Source organism: Eucalyptus grandis, chromosome 8, assembly GCF_016545825.1.
Source record: "Eucalyptus grandis isolate ANBG69807.140 chromosome 8, ASM1654582v1, whole genome shotgun sequence".
In the NCBI taxonomy this organism is placed as follows: Eukaryota; Viridiplantae; Streptophyta; class Magnoliopsida; order Myrtales; family Myrtaceae; genus Eucalyptus; species Eucalyptus grandis.
This window is the reverse complement of record NC_052619.1, coordinates 4,450,597-4,468,098: the sequence shown is the minus strand read 5'-3', so window position 1 is coordinate 4,468,098 and position 17,502 is coordinate 4,450,597. Positions and strand designations below refer to the sequence as shown.

General features: G+C 41.1%; 1 protein-coding gene across 1 annotated transcript; it reads right to left on the bottom strand.

Moving 5' to 3' along the window:
• Positions 1-5,582: 5,582 nt before the first annotated feature.
• LOC104456332 (dCTP pyrophosphatase 1) lies at positions 5,583-17,501 on the bottom strand. The gene is made up of 3 exons (XM_010071106.3): positions 17,488-17,501; positions 7,350-7,485; positions 5,583-6,262 (listed from the first exon to the last, which is right to left on the bottom strand). Exons 2-3 carry the CDS (start codon positions 7,458-7,460, stop codon positions 5,966-5,968), a joined length of 408 nt encoding a protein of 135 aa, XP_010069408.1. The 5' UTR covers positions 7,461-7,485; positions 17,488-17,501; the 3' UTR covers positions 5,583-5,965.
• Position 17,502: the final 1 nt, after the last annotated feature.

Below are 17,502 nucleotides of genomic sequence, written 5' to 3'. Positions count from 1 at the left end.
CCAACATTGCTCATTGATCGACGCATTCGAAAGGTTATCCATCCACCATTTGTAGATGCTTTACTAATGATTTAAACGATTCGCCAATAAAGTTTCCGCTTCATGACGAGAGTACTCCCGATCCATGCCGAGCATCCCTAATTTGGGTTATAGGAAGGGCTTTATTGATTAAGGGTGAGCAAAAAAATCAAGAACCACCCAAACAAGATCGAATTAGCTAATTCTAAGCAGTTTCTATAAGAACCAGTCCAGTTCTCAAGTTCTAGTAAATGGAACTGATGAATATTGGTCCGGTTTCCGATTCCAAGCATGAAATCACTCATCCGGACCAAACCGGTATATTTTTTTCAAAATAACATAATTAGCAAACAAATAATGTGCCATAGAAGTGCACAAGAAGCAAAACAAGCTGGAGAGCAGTGGAGACCCATTTAGATTCCTAATGCAGTTTGGTTCAGACTCCCAAGCATTCACTAAATATGCCAGCATTTGTTATTGAGATTCGAACTACAGTAAAAATCCTTCCTCACTCATCTTTATTTTAGATCAATCTCATCTTCTTCTTTTGCTTCTAGATTAGCCAACACTAAACCACGAGAACAAACAAGATTTCCTTAAACTGAAATGCAAATCGAAAATACATATTCACCTCAAGTGAGGACACGGTCGGTTCCATGAACCCACTTGAAAACCGGACGGGACTAGTGATCCAATTCTCAAGTGAGTCCAGAAACCAATAAGCAGTTCTCAATTCTTATTTTGTGGATCTAGTCCTAAGTGGGCAGTTCTCGATTCTAAAGTGGGAATTCGCTCGCCTTGAAATCAATCACCCCTACTATTGATATATATCTCTCTTACTTTTGTTATACTCATAGATCCGGTTGCCGTAAAATAGCAGGGAACGCAACTTTTTATGTTGAGAGATGTGAGGTATTAAAAGATTCGTGAAATTATAGTGCGGCGAAGTGAGATTAGGAAATCCAATAATAAATTTCAGTTTGTGATCTATGAGATAGTCTTTGGTCATTGTTTTAACACTAGTGCGGCCATTTAGCTTATATTGGCAGCCGAGGTTAACCTCTCGAACTCGAAGCCCATTTAGGGATGTCAAACGGGCCGTCGTTCCATTTCTTTCAATTTGTATGTATCATCGTGCTTTGAATTAGGTTTGGAACGTCTCCATCTCGAAAATCTTATTTTAAGACGAGGAACCCGTAGTAAGTAAGTAAACCTGAGATCTAAAGCCATGGAAACCTGAGATCTAAAGTCTTATGGTTTTGTTCTCTAACGTTTGAGATAACCCATCATAGTGCCCTATGCTTAACTTTAGAATTCTAAAGCTAAGCATTAATTTCACGTCAAAAGGGTTTCCATGAGTTAATAGTAATTTCCACATATACATCCCAAGCACACTCTCCCCCTATTTGGTGTACAATTCGATTCATTCATGTCCCACTTGTTATAAAAGAAAAATCACATTTCTATATGGTTCATCCTTAAACCACACATCTACAAGAAGGGGTCCCATGTCTCATCAAGTTATTGTCTATTTTGGCCCATTCATTTTTTTATCATTTTGCATACAGATGGGCTTCCCGGTAGTGCTCCCTCTTGAGCACTAAGCATAGCCGTTACATCAAATAATGCCTTCATGAATTAATTTCCACCAGCACGCACCATTCATGTCTCATTTACCATTCTATAAGCTTATCAAGAGTCACTCCTTGACACCTTTTGGCTCCTACGACCAATCCCTACACCTTCATCAAATCAGGTCGTTCAATGATACCCCCATCAAATACCTTGCTAACTTCGCAAACCAGGAAAGACGTGAGTTTAAACCAGCTTGTGGAGCAAATATGGAATTCTTTGCATTTGAAAGTGCAGGAAATCGTACTTACGTAGTGCATCTGATCCACACGCAAGTCGGAGAAGACAACCCCACAGGGGTGATAAAAGTCAGACCATCGGCATTGAATAAGTGGTCGCGTGCATATTGATACAATTACACAGATGAATTCTGTCGTGTCTATCATTTTCCAGCGATCCTATGAATTAATCTTCTCACGGCCTTAATAATTTTTTTTTTTTATAGCTTAACCAGATGTTGAAACAGGAAAACTATCACAATCTAAAGGGCACGGAACATGGAAATGAGGAGGAACAAGAGGAAAAAATGGAGGCAATTAGCGGCAGACTCAATACTCTTGAGTTCTCCACGCCCTAATCAACTAAGCAAATCTGGCTAAAACCTCCTAATATATCTGATAACTAGAAGACAAAGACTGGCAAATCATTGATCGAAATCTAAACCAAGCAAAGTGACAAAGATAATAATAACTTAATGCTGGATGTACTTTGAAAAGTAAATGCTAGATGTCTAACTCAAACATCATCGCCAGCCACAATCTCCTTTGGACCAATCCCGCTACCGCCACAAAAAGCCAGAAACCCCTCTGTAAACCACGTGAAACTCCGTCGGCAACTTAAATGCCATGATTTCGTAGATGCACGTCGTCGGTGGACTCAAGAAGAAGTACATAAGGCCATGGCCCGAGGAGGACACGCACATGATCCCCATGAATGGTTTGACGAAGGGGAAAGTTCTTGTTCGTTGCGGGATCTGAAATGTTGCGTGGCTAGAGGGAGACCTAGTGTACGTATACAAATAAAGATATCGTATAGACTTGTTCTATGAATTATATCTAACGCATGATGCATTTCGTAAAAGTTATGGTAAGAGAGATGGATACTTTAGTAGAACAACAATGCCCTCCATATATTTTATAGTGCGCAAATGCTAAAAACCCCCATTAGCTTCCCTTGAAGATTGTCAAACCATGACATGCCAACCATGACAAAAGCAATGTCGTCCAATCAAAAAAATGAAAATAGCTACACGCCAAAACCCTTGAGGTTGGCGCTGTTGGTTGAGACATTGAGAGATTTTCAGCTTAGAATTCAAAAGATTTTCTTTTGAATCTTAACAATTACATTAAAACTGGTTCGAGTCAAACCCATCAGCTTGTATTTAATTGGTTCATGAGACTTACAAAGTATTTCATAAGCTTTCAGATAACTGAATCCGCATGCCTGTGCTCTTGGATTATATAAAGAAAAATTAAAGAAAAAGAAGAAGAAGGTACATGCAAGATTGGTGACTCTTGATATCCCAGGGTAGATAAGTTGCGGTACTAATACAAGCCAGAAAAATAGGGGAAACTTGAGACCATGAATTACAATATGCTCCTACCTCTTGGTCCCTAAAGAACAACCCTTCATTGGCCATCTTAAGATTTGAATTGGTGCATTATTTTCTTGATACCCACATTAAGATTGTGAGTTTGAAGATTAGAACTAGAACGTTGTGTCTTGGAGACATATTTTCTAAGTAGCCGAGTGTAAATTATGAATTACCAATCCATTCGAGAAAATCATTGTCTCTAGAAAAATATCATACATAGACTTGCCCATATTGGCTTCGGTTTACCTTGATTTTTTGCAACAATCTTAAAGACTAACTCATGCTCCGAATTAGAATTTATGGGAAGTGCCTTTCAATATATGACTATTTACAAGAAGAAAGACGGCTCAAACTATCGGTGAGATTTGAACTCACTCATTCTTCAATTCCTCTCTCAATCCTCAACTTCTCCATTTATAAAGATTTGACTGAAAGTGCAATAATTCAATTGATGCGACAAAAATTGTCATGGATTGTCACGGAGGAATACACGGTGGAGGATCCGCAAGAGTGAATTTGATTGGGAGTGAGGAGAAACACGATGTCCTTAAGGTTGGTGGCAGCCTATTTGGTGCAGATGTTTTTGAAGCAAATAAAGCTGCAACTTCGAAGAGGTGTTCGAAGAACTCAATCGCAGCTGCAGCCCCTTAAAAAGAATATAGCAACTTTTACGGTATGCACGGTAAGGTTTCTATTTCTCCCGATTTCTGTTATTTTATTTCCCAAAATGAAAAAAAGAAAAAAAAAAAGAAATCTATTTGGTAACATTAACTAATTTTTCTATTTCTCGGAATAAAAAGTAACTGGAGAATATATTTGAATCATAAACAAGAAGTTTAAAAAAAAAAAAAAAAGTAACTTCTTATTTCCAGTAACAATTAAAATAAGCAATTTTTTTTTCTTTTCTATTTTCTTTCTTCTTCCTTGTCGTGGCCTTCGCCCTTGGATCCGCCGCTGCTCATCACCACTCGCCGACTGCTGGCCACCGGACGTCGTCGACTGTCACCAGTAGTCGAACGCCACCAATTGACCGCCAACCAGCTCCCACCATTGGCCATCAGACGCCGTCCATCGCCAGCCACCTCCCACTACCCAGCTCCCATTGCTGACCGTCGGCGTCGGCTGACTGCTGGCATTCGCCACCCGCCACTCACTAATTGTTAACATTGGACCGCGGCCACTAGCCTCTCGCCTTTGAACGACATCTGCCACTGGCCAACCATCGCCCGCCTCCTCTGTTGTTGTGGGTTGCTCGCCGCCGCTCGACGTAGCCCACTAGCCACCGGAGTGCGACGCCAAACGGTTGGTCGATTGCCAGTCGGTGAGCTACGATCGACGGCGGCGGGCGGCCCATGACTGGCGAGCAAGAAGAAAAAAAACTAAAAATATAAAATTTATAGATTGTACTAAACGCATTCATATTATTTTTCTATTTCAAAAATATAAATTTTGTATAGTTATCAAACATGTTATTTTACTCATAAATTATTTCAAGAGTAGAAATAGAAAATAATTATTTTTCAAAAAAAATTATTTCTTGGAACAGAAATGTTACCATTAACACCTTTAGGTTTCGGAAGTTGTGTTGTCTAACTTCGAGGTTGCACAGTCTTACAACAGATATTACCAAACAAACAAGTCGCAACACTTTTAATAGTACATCTAAGTTGCAGCAAAATCACAGCTATATCGAACAAACATAATGCCGAGGTTAGGGGGCACTTATCACTTTCGTTCACATCAAACGGAGGGTCCAACGGAGTTCGACTCCTCCACATTTGACCTCCCAGCTCACACGTAGTCCACCATGAGAGCTACTTCTCCACCGGTCTCTATGCATTTCTTCTCCCTCTCATTCAAATTTGTTTCTGTTCTTTCTTAATCTAATTGGATTTTGAAGCGTTTTTCCTCTAATTAATGCTAACGGCCGCGCATGCCATATAGGTACGCGTGCTGATGAGATATTTACACATATTATATAAAAATTGGAGAACTTGATTGTCGAATTGCACGAGACAGAAATATAGGGTAATGCCCTATCAAATTCTATTGCCAGGTGCCCCAAGGCTGGTCAGTTGACCATGCTGGTTATCGTCCTTACAGATACACATTCCTGCGAAACAGCCATCGGATGAACCTATCCCATTACATAGGAACAGATAGGTCTTAGGTTGGCAGGCAAAAATCTCAGTAGGCCCTGTTGTGTCGGTGATAATGTGCCCAGAAGGAAGACCACCTAAATCAAGGTAAAGTCCAAAGAGAGCAGATTCACATCCCCCAAAACCACAGTAGAGAGAGGGAGGGAGGGAGGGAGGGAGGGAGGGGGGTACGAGGCTCATCAGAAGAAACCCTATCGACTTGCAGACTTGCACTTTCCGTGTCCACTTTCACTGTTTCACCACCAACCCCATGACCCACCACCACAAAACCCAAATATGCCCATTTATCTTTATCTAACCCTTCACTCGATCAGTAAATCAAGGAGAGAAAAAGCATTGCACAGTAAACCCTAAACACCCACTGTCACTAGTTACACAAACCAAATCAGTACCAGAACCCAAAAGGAGCTAATCATCTTACTCGAAATGACACTAGATATGGTCAAAGCCAAATCAACAACAAACCCCCACTAAAGTACCTACTACTTAGTACTTTTTAGCTTTCCACTGTTAGAAGAGCTGTGGCTATCTTGGCCTCATTGCCAAGTGAAGTGCATCCAAACTAGCAATCCCCATTGCTGTCAGCAACTGCTGGCGCATTTGCGTTGATCTGCGTGTGCTTTTTGGAAGAGCCCTTGGAAAGGTGGACTGGGTACTTGAGGGCATTGAGCTGCAGCTTCCTCAGTGCGGCCTCACCAAGATCAATGCCACAAACATCGGAGAGCCTGACCAGGTAAAGCAGCACATCCGACAGCTCCTCGCCCAGGTGCTCTCTCTCTTCCTCTTTCCAACCAGGTAGCCCTCTTGCTACTTCGCCTCTCCATTGGAATATCTCAGACAACTCCCCAACTTCCCCAACCTTGAAAAACCAATCAATCAATTGTCTATGACATTAAGAAGATTATTGTACAATAACATTGCGCAAAACTAAACTTACAAAAGAAGTAAAACGATTTACGATGATTGGGCACATGAAAAAAGAAACCTTTTTTTGGTTAAACTGAAAACATGAAAAGATAATATGGTTGATACGGAAGAACCCACAATCTATTTTTTTCCTTGTACCTTTGGGGATTTGATGAAATCAAGTGGGGCCTCGGGTCTCAACTCACACAGGACAGACAGGTGCCTTCTTGCCTTATCAGAGTCTACTATGTTTTTCTGTGATTGAATTTTTGCATGGTTTCAAGCACTGTGAGGGCTACCATTAACTGTCCGTGCTACAGTGGCAAAAAGGGGAATACTCGTACAGCCAAGGGCCACATTCATGAACTCAGCCTAAGCTCCCACCTACATGGGAGCTTTCATAAAGCCACTTTTACACCCACCATTTGATCCTATCCTTTCTCGTTTTCAAACATCTATCTCCGCTCATCTAAATCAATCATATTAAAAAAAAAACAATCAACTTTTACTCGACAATCGTCTTAGATAAATGGAAACACTGTGCAATACATGCTTCCAATGCATCTAAAAGTCCTTTCCACTAAACTACTCCCCCTTCCTGCTATCAACTCAAAAGGGTCTGCAATGCTAAAGCCTCTTTTCACCTAACCTCAAAGGCACGCAAAAAAGGGTCAAGTTGTCACACACAAGCGTTAACCAAGATCTACTCTGCTTCAGTTCTATGCAGGTGTGTCAATAAGCAAAAAAAAAAAAAAAAACAAGAGACCCAACATAAAGAGACGGTCTAAAAGCTTCTATTCTGAATAACACGAGCTCTAAAAAGATGATCTTCAGAAAACCCACTTTTCCAAAAAGCCATCACACGAGAAAAAAGAAAGTGGCAACAGCACCCACTCTAAACGCCACGAAGCGTGAAATCACTTCAATCAAAGACACAATATAAGAACAGTGCTCTATCCGAGGAAAAGCACGAGGCTTTACGACTGACTAGAAGTCTGAAATTCAAAGAAAATAAAGGGTTCTTTTTTTCCTGCGTTTACCAAGGCCAGGAGGAGGTTCCTAGGGCTGTGGAACTGATCCCAGTCTCTGTCCCTCGCGAACTCCGCCATTCTCTTCTTCAGCTCTTCCAGCGTCACCCCTTTTTCTCCCATAATCCCTCTCTCTCTCTCTCTCTCTCTCTCCCAACAAACGAGAAACCTTGGCACTGAGGCGATGTGTGAGAGAGAGAGACGCGCACACAAGCTGGCCTGCAACTTCTCCCTTTCCCTGCAGTACAGAGAAAGAATATTATTTGTATAGGGTCCGCGACCGGCGACCGGGAATTCCCGGTTGCCTGGCGTGACGTGGGCGTCCAGGTGACCGACACGTGTGCGAAGGCGGGGGGTGAGGGGCATGTCCCTCCGCCGACGACCGCGGTGGCGTTGCGGATTTGGGGGGACCACCCCGCCACCTGTGCTTTTAAAATTGATATCCGAATTTTGCCTTTTCTGGAAATTTCGAATACAATATTGGTCGCCCACTTTTGTCAAGGGAGGAAACTGCGTCGCACTAATTTGTGTGTGTATATATATATTAGTTATGAAAATCTTTAAATTTCGTGTCATAAGATTTTGTATAGGAATTATGAACGAAAGCAAGAAATGACGATAAGTCACAGTTACATAATTAGTTGTACACATGATAAGTCACTCGTGTAATTATACGCTTAGTTATGTATCAATGCACAAGGAATTAGTAATTTAGAGGATGTCCAAGATCTTTGTTAATCTTATGTGTCATAGGATCTCGTATTAGCGATAAGGCTTTAAAATGAACATTAGGTTCTTTTATAATGTATGATTTTCATCTCAATGTACTCATCTTGATAGGCCTTATGTGCTCTTTAGACGCTCAAACGAGCAAAAATATATAGTGTGCTTCACTTTATTAGATTTGATTCAAAGATAGGTTCCATGGAAATCCCATGTCTATGATACCCTTTTTATATGATAGCAAACAACAAAGGAGGATGGAGCCTATGGCACACCGGTTGTCCTCTTCATAAACTCGAACCGCCCGGAGAGATGGGGAATTGAGGATCAAACTCCGTGTCCACCTAAGTAGATTATCACCATATAGATGAATTTGCCAATTAATCTTCTTATGATTAGTTGATTACAGACTCAAATTTAATTTCAGTTAAATTTGCACAAGAATCATATAACTCATAGCTCATCAGCGAGAGGTATAGCGTGTGATTTTTCAACATCAAAAGATAGGGATAAAGCAATATATATCTCTTGTAATATATTATTTACTACTGTGAACAACTCAATAGGTGGTGTGGAATCGGAGACATATCTATTAAATTATGTTTATAATTTGATCCGCGTATCCGTATGGAGGATTTGATTTTGTTAGAAAAATCTGGTGCGGCCTTCAATCCCGCGCAAATCCTGGATTCTTTGGTTGAAGGATGTTTGATTTTCTCTTTCTGTTGGAAAAGGTCATCTTTGATGGGTTTGACCTTTATTGGATATATATAAAAGGAAGGGGCTCACGCAAATATTCCCTAAAAGAAGCCGTGGGCGTCTTTGCTTTTGAAGGCAAGCAAGAAAAAGGAGACTCAGCATTTCGTGGGTCCAGGTCAAAGGTGGCAGATTTGTGCCATCTTATAAAAAGAAAAGGATGAGGGCCCACTTTGGGGGCGTACATTTGCGATGATCCTCTAGTTATCAGTAAATTATTTGCTATCGAACTTTTTCTCATAATATAAATATTGATATACGGATCGAATCACATATAAATCTTTTGTAGCCTTTTAATTTCACCTTGATCTGATTACAAGATTGATTTCACGTTGATTTTTCTCATGTGACGTAGGCATTAACATTCGGATCTAACCACATAAGTCTTTAGCGCCATTTATAGTTCCTCCTTTTATTTTGCTGATGATTTCATTTTAATTTAATTATTATGATTGATTTTACAACCCGACATTTAACTTTGGCCTTAATATAACCTGTAACGATCGGCGCCCTTTTCACCTTAATCAAATACTCATATAATGTTGATTATCTTTGGCTTTATTAGAACAAAATGGTCTAAAATGAGAAGGGGGAAAGTCGATCATTTCTAGAACAAGGGTTTTCAATTCATTATAATGCAAACTTGTCCATGGTCTAAAACTTGGGCCTTGCTCCAACTCAGCTGACCCGAGAGGCTTCGTTTCCCTTCATTCCTGTTATTACCGGGAGCCCAGCTTGTTCCTTGGGTTTTGTTATAGGGGATCCCTAGGATAAACCCCGACCCAGACCCGGCTGCTATCATTCCAAGATGCGCCCCTGCCAACACAAGGGAAGTAGAGCTTGGTCAAGCCGAGGGAGTGGGCTGGGTAAACCCCTGTTAAGCCTCTCCCAACAGTTATCATTATCGGTTTTAAGGTCTACAATTGACTCCGACTGACCCCAGTGTTTCACCTCCCGAGTTTCCCCGGGATTCCGCCACATGGGCTTAGCGAGAGCCTTTTATAGACCTGCTCAGGTCTACCATGGTTTCATGAGTGGGAGATCAAAAAGGAAGAAAGCAATTGACATTTGACACAACATCTTCGGAATGTGATCAACTTGGGTGGACAGACACAAAGCAAGTAGGAGGTACGGCTGCTGTGCCCGGGGCCCATATGATACGACCCTAGGCACTATATTACCTGTGGTCCGATCACGCCAGGGACCAATTTGCGCCACAGGGACCGCTCCACCGACATCAAGATATAGATACCGCCACCGGCACTGCCTCCATCTCCAGCTCCTCCACGGCCCAAGTGTCGGCCGCCATCTCCACCGTGGGTTATCGTTGTATTTCCTACCATCTCCTTCTCGAGCTACCGCGATTTGTCTCGCCATTCTTTGATCTCCACCCTCACTCTAATCTATTGATGCGACGCGGCCGCTCCAGTCCCATATGGCTCTCGGCCATGGTTGTGGCCATGGGTCTTGTTCGTGGCCTCTGCACATCGAATCCCTAGCTCTCTATCGTCATGATTTCCACAGCTCCATGCTGCCTCTCCCTTTCACCGTCCCTGCAACTCCACGCCGACCTCCTCTCGCCGCAACACGACCCTCTTCGAAGCTCGCCGGGCTACTGTTCCTATATTGCCAGAGAATTGACATAGCTTTTAAACTCTCGCTGCTGGATTGGCTTGATAGATTTGCCATTACTCTTAAGCTTTTAGGTGCTCCCTTGTTACATGATTCAATATAGTCATAAGAAGGAAAAAAAGCCACACTTTTCTCAGCGTAAAGGCAATGAATTCTCAGTATATGCTGTGAAAGCATTTTCTTTTGATCATCAAAGATGGCCACGTGTACTGGGAGAAGGAAACAAAATCAAAGTGGGATTCGTTCAACAAAATCCAATCTTAGACTTTCCTATTCACTTTTTCTTTGGCTGACTTCAGCACATATTTGGAGCAACATGAATGCCCCTTTATTTTTATTTCTTTTCAAATTTCACGATCAAGAAATCATGTTCTTCACTTTCATGTGGCTAGTTATTTTAATTACTTCATTTGGGCCAGGATTTATTCAATAGCTCAAAACTCGAGACATATTTTAATAGATGATTATAATGCAACCGTCATCGTTCAATGGTGATTGATAGAGACATTGAAGAAAGCAGAGAAAGTGAAGATGTCTCTTAAAATGTTGGAGTTTGAACAACGAAATTCAACTCAAGATTAATGATTATCTATGGACATTTGAATATTCTGAATCCGATATTTTGCGGACATCCAGAGCAAAGCAAAACGCGTGGATTTCTCTCTATTAATTAGAGTCAGTTTCCTGTTTTCACGTAGGAGTCCAACACGATGATGGACTTTGACCATGAAAATAAATTCTGTTTTGAATCCCATAAATGTTATCCTGTGTGTTATTGGAGTCGGTCGCGGAGACTAGAAAATTGCGGAATGTGAACTCTGGGTTGACCAAATCCACACGGATTTCCCGGATTTCTCGGATTAATTCTTTTTCGTGTTAAGTCGGCCATTGTGTTTCTTCTCATGGGCACGTGTATGCATGTGTATATTGGATTGTGGGATTTTCTCTAGCGCCCTTGTTAATAAGAAGAGCAGCGTGGTCTTGAAGTGCGGTTTACGAGTGCTTGGCAGTGGATTTTTTTCGTTGGTTTCGTCGTGCAATTACATTAAAAGCTTTTATGGTCGAAGTTGATTAAATTATTATGATAAGAATTTTTTATATAATTCTTTCGTGATATTGAAAAATTACTTAGTGGAAAATTGTAAGACTAAATACTACATGAGTTAATTGATGTAATTACGGTTTAGAAAACACTAAAGAGTATTAGAGTGAAATGTAATTAAGGCTTCGGAAATATTAAGAGTATTTGAGTGACTCAAGTATAGTTGTAATCTCCATCTATGTGGAATTCGTTATTACTCTCCTTATAGATGTAGGTCACTATGATCGAACCATGTAAATTAGGTTCTTGATTTATTTTCTTGTTCTATTTATTTTATTAATCGATCACTTACTTTCGCAATAATGCTAATGGAAGAAAAAAAAAGGATACCGATTGATAATTAATGATGCATTTGGGAACTGCTTTTGAAGGGGCTTTGGGGGGCTAAAGGCCTTTGGGGCCAAAATAGAGGTGTTTGGGAATTACTTTGCAAGGAGCTTTGGGGGGATTCTAGCATTTGCAAGGCTAAAAGCCCAAGGCATATTCTAGGCTGCATTGGGCCCCAAAGATTCTCGAAATGCATTGGATATTGTTCATGCTCATCTTTCATCTTCCTTCTCCAGCTACGCCGCCGGCAGCGGGGTCAGCGAGCTCACCGATGAGGTCACGGCCGAGGTCGGCGAGGTCGCAAAGAACCGTCACTAGCTAGTCGCGCAACCCCGGCGAGCTGCGGTTTGCGACCGCCTAATTGAAATGCGTGAGTCCCTTGAGCGATCGCTTGCTAATAGCATCGCGCGACCCAAATTCAGTCGCGTGAGTCGCTATGAGGTCTAGGTCGCCCGAGAGGTCGCGCGACCTTGCGGCAACTAGTGTGACCTAGATCTTGGGTCGCCGCGAGGTCGCGCGACCTCGGGCACAACCAGTTTGGGTCGTCGAGGTCGCGCAACCTCGCGGTGACCGGTGCGATCCGCAGATCTGGTCGGCTGAGGTCACGCGACCTCCGACGACCGATCGAGTAGCGGCGAGGTCGCGCGACCTCGGCATGACCTAGATTTGGTCGCTGCGAGGTCACGCGACCTCCGACGGACCCAAATTTGGGTTGGCCGACCTTCGTGAAGGGCCGCGGGGGGTCACCTACCTCGTCGGTGGCTGGCTGCCTGAGGCCACCGATGGCCACCTATCTCACCAATGGCCGCTTGCCCTTGCCGATCAATTTTTTTTTCTTTTGATAATTTTTTTTTTATCATCAAAGCTCTTTGAAACCCAAACACCATTTTGCTCAAAGGTACTTCAAATGGGCTTTCAAAGTATAATTTACCAAACACAGTTTGCATTTTGAAAAATACCTTTAACTCAAAGGCCTTTACATTTTCCTAAAAAATTTTCCCAAAAATCTTCCCAAACGCACCCTAAGTCCAATCGCCATTAAGGAGTCATAACTGCTTGTAAATAAGCTCGATTTACATTCGTGGAGCAAGGTGTAGTTGTAAACCTCAATTTGAATATTAACCCTTTATAGGCAACTACACTTTGTATAGGCGGTTACACTGTGTATCGGACTTTATAAAGCTGTGTTGAATTGTCGATAAAAACGCTCATGTATTTTCTCAGTTTCAATAATTACATTTACTTTTTCTGTAGGTTTAGTTGTTTCTCAATCGATGTTGAGTAATTTGCTTCTTGTCCGAATCGCCACGAAACTTGATATAATAAAAACCAAAAATTCAACTTTGATGAAAGGTATCTTGTTTTTTTGGGCCAATTCCCAGCGAAACACAAGCTTCAATTGCAATTCGAAGACTAAATTAATAGTTGCCATTTGTTGGGAAATTTGTTTGTTGACGAAGATAGATAAGTAGCAATAGATCATTTATACTTTGATACATAATGACGATAAAAGTATTATTTGCTCCACTGTAGCAGTTAATGAATTCAACCGTCAATCAGCATCTTCTCCTTGGCATCTGCACTTGTCTTTAGTTTTATATCCAACACGTCTAGATTTTGTTTAAGTATTAGTCATCGACCAATTGTCATCATATGTCAATAGCTATATCATGGTTGTCGATAATCATGGTCATCAACAAGCTTCTCTGCCATAGATAATTCATCGATAGTATAATTGCTTAGCACCGAGTTCTCGATCAGCATCAGTCGATTGAGAAGACGGTCACTTTTTTTGTATCGGCATAGCTTTATATCGGCACCAGACGATTGAGAAGACGGTCACTTTTTTTGTGTCATCACAAACTTGCATTATGGAACTAAGGCAATTCTCGGCATAAGAATGAGGCGTGATGAACGGCAAGGCAAAGACATACCGCTTTTCTTCTTTCTCATGCTTAAAGGCCTAAGAGAAGACAACCATTTATGAGTCCACACTGTTGGAAAGGTCCTCATTTCCCGCCATTAACATGTGAAGTTCACAATGAGGTATTGGTGGCATCTTTGGTAAAAGAAAGAAAGTTGTGATGAATAACGAGGCACAGACGGACTTCCTTTTCTTCTTCCTCATGCTCAAAAGCCTTCGAGAAGGTTATTTAGCCAGAAGGGGGAAAAAGGAGAGAAAGAATGACTAAAAAAATGCACGCGGTCAACCTAGTTAATTTTAACCACTAGGATTTGCTCCAGTGGTCACCCTTCAACATGGAAGGGGGAGGTGAGGGTTCAAATCCCCACCTTCTCAGGAGGGATGGGGTGGGGACGAGTAAATTTCAGGAGTGGGTTTCGACTTCCACGCCCTGCAAAAGGTAGGACAAAAGTCTGAGAGTGAGTGTAGAGTAGACATAGAGTAGGACTGACAAAAAAAAAAAAAAACCTAGTTAATTGAGCATCAAGAGATTTCTAGCTCATAAACTAAAAGTCACTCGTTCAAATCTTCTCAAACTACACTCGAATTGCTCTAAGTTAGAATCATTTGTATAGGTCAAATGTCTTAACTTATTCGGCTTGTAGGAATTACAAGTTGTTTCATAAGTTTTTAGATAGTACACCTTTGCATCCATGCTTTGTTACAAAGAAAGCATGCAAGAAAAAGAAAAACCCTCAAATATAACAATTAACGGTTCTAAACTGTTGATAACAAAAAATGACCAAATCTTTCTAATTGACATAATGCTGACTCCAATGAATATAGATCTCGCTGTTAAGTGTGATTTGATTATCGACGAGTTAGCAATAGCGGAAATACTTGTCGATGATTGTGTTTATCGATGACCATAATACATCTGTTGGCGTATGTTGGTGATTGATCGAGGATTATCGCATAGCAAATTTGAAAAACTATCGCATATGGAGATACTGAAGAAAGAAGAGAAAGTGAAGATGCCGATGGAAGAAAAGGATATCAATTGAGTGTTAAGTCCAATGGCAACTACGGAGTTATAACTGCTTGTGACTACGGTCGACGGACAATCGTGAAGCCTAACGTTATGGAGACGTATTTATAACCCTTAAATTTGAATATTAACCGCTTATAGGCGATTACACTTTGTATAGATAGTTACTTTTTGTATTAGACTATATACAACCATGTTAAATTCTCAATAAAAAACACTAACATATTTTCTCAATTTCAATTTATCAATTTCTAGTAGTTGCATTTACTTTTCCTTTAAATTTAGTTGTTCTTAATCCATGTTGCGTATTTGCTCCCATTTGATTCGCCACGAAACTCGATTCAATAAAAACTAAAGATCCACCTCAATTTCCAACAGAACACAAGCTTCAACCGCAATTCACAAGCTAATTTACTAGCAGAATTTTCCTGCAATCAGTTGTTTGGTTTGCTCAAACAAATCCATGCCATTCGCTTTTCACTGATTGACCCACGAAAAAAAATAAAGTAGATGAGCAAAATGATGTGGTACATACTAGGGGTGAGCATAGTCCGGATTGGGCCGGTCTACCTCCTAGCCTTACGACCAACTCGCACAGTGCTGGTTCTCAATTTTTGGGACCGAGGACCGACCCTATTGAGCTTGAGACCGAGGACCAGACCGACCCAATAGGTTCGGTCCGATTCCAGGGTCAACCCGAGACTAACCAATAATTTTTTATTTCATTTTTGTACTCTTTAAAAAAACGATTGAGGGTCGGATTGACCAAATAGGTTCAGTCCGATTTCAAGGTTAACCCAAGACTAACCAATAATTTTTTTTTTTAAGGATAACCGAGAACTGTACCAACCCAATGGATTCGATAATAAGTGAGGTCAGCTTAAGAAAGGCAAGCGGTGAGGGTCAAGTGGGGTGAGCATCGAATAGAATGAGTATCGAATGTTGAGTGGGAGCAACAAGCCAAGCGAGCATCGAGTGGCGAGTGACACAAGTGACCCAAAGCGAGCTAGATGAGTGTCAAGTGGCGAGCAGAGAAGATATTATTATTATTATTATTTAGCAAATTGAAGACTAATAAGACAAATAAGACATAAAAGAACGAATACTAAAGGAGGATGCCATAAGGAGTTGCTTATACATTTTTAGATGTCATGAGGACTCTTCACAAAAACATTTTTCTTATTCGTAAATTATGATTATTGATGCCGTAAAAGACATTAAAAATCTAATTTATTAAAGAATAATGTAAAATTACTTGAACTCCTCATTAAAAAGTTGTTTAATGTTATTGACGCCGTTTAATTTAAGATTTTTATATATAAAAATTTAAATAATATTATATATATATTCAAGGTTGGTTCGGATTAGACCAATCCAGAACTCTTAGGACTGAGAACCGACTATAGGAATTCTAGGATCGACAGAGTTAGACCGATTCAGAATTAACCTTGGACCGATGCTCATCCCTAATACTACATACTTTTTCCCGGGTCATATATCCATAGCTAGGGATTTTAGAACAAGAGGGTTTAATGACCATGCGATTTGACACACAACTGCCTTCTGTACGGATTGGAGGCAAATGGGCGTCAGCATTCTAAAATTGGGCGTCACTTAGTATTGGCTTTTTTGATCGGAGACTTACTATTGGCTTTGAGTTGGGTTACATCGACCCAGTTTCTGTCTCTGCATCATCTTTTCAAGATTCGAAGGATATACAATCGTCTCTGCTGTTTTTTTTGGCACTTTCTGATGTCTGTCATGGTTTCATTTTCATTAAGGGTTTTTTCAATATCTCTTTCGAGGGCGAAGCCAAAGGCCCCTGCTTGTCCCCAATGGACCGGAACCGTGCAAGAGTTTTCCTCACTAAGCCCCTTACCCTTTCCACGCTAAGAAGTTTCAAAGGTGAATTTTGGGGCAAGCATGGTCATTAACTTGCAAGGCCATCCGTACTTCCTTGGCCCCTACTTGATCTAATAATTGGGGTCAGAAATTTCAATGGTTGAATGCAAGATGTCCCGTAGAATGGGGTGTTGAAAATTAGACCGGATTGGCCTGATTCAATAGCATGCCCATCGAATTTTATGGCCGATTTTTCTTCGAGATTCAGGCAATTAAATTTGGCTTAGTCACATTTCGCTTTTGAATCTGGTTGGAGTCCGAATGAAATTTTGAGAACCATTGGCAATTGGCATTGAATCGGAACACTTTTCGTTCATTGATTTTGCCGCCGATGATGTGTTTGGGAATGAGGGGGAAAAAGGCGCGAAAGAAACTTTGAATGAAGAATGAAGGAAAATTTGAAGTTTCGGTGGGAACAATGAGAATAACATTGAAAAATCGTTCCTATTTTTTCGCCCGACTTTTCCAATCTCATTACTTTTCTCATGATATCTCTAATTAATCTTAAAAAAACCAAGATATTTTTTAAGGTAAGCTTAACCATGTGCTCTGAGTAGTCAAGGTGGCCAGGGCAACTCTTGGCATGTTGGTGGCAGGTCGGTCCTAGAAAGAGACTACAAGGAGATGGTGGGTTAGGTTGCTCTTTTCCGCGGGTGAGGTGTCTCATCGTTGACTTTCGGCCTCCTTCCCTGGTCAACATTCCCCGCCCTGTCTGCTTTTTCTTACGCGCTTCCACCTCCATGAGAAACTTCAACAACTCTCTCTCTCTCTC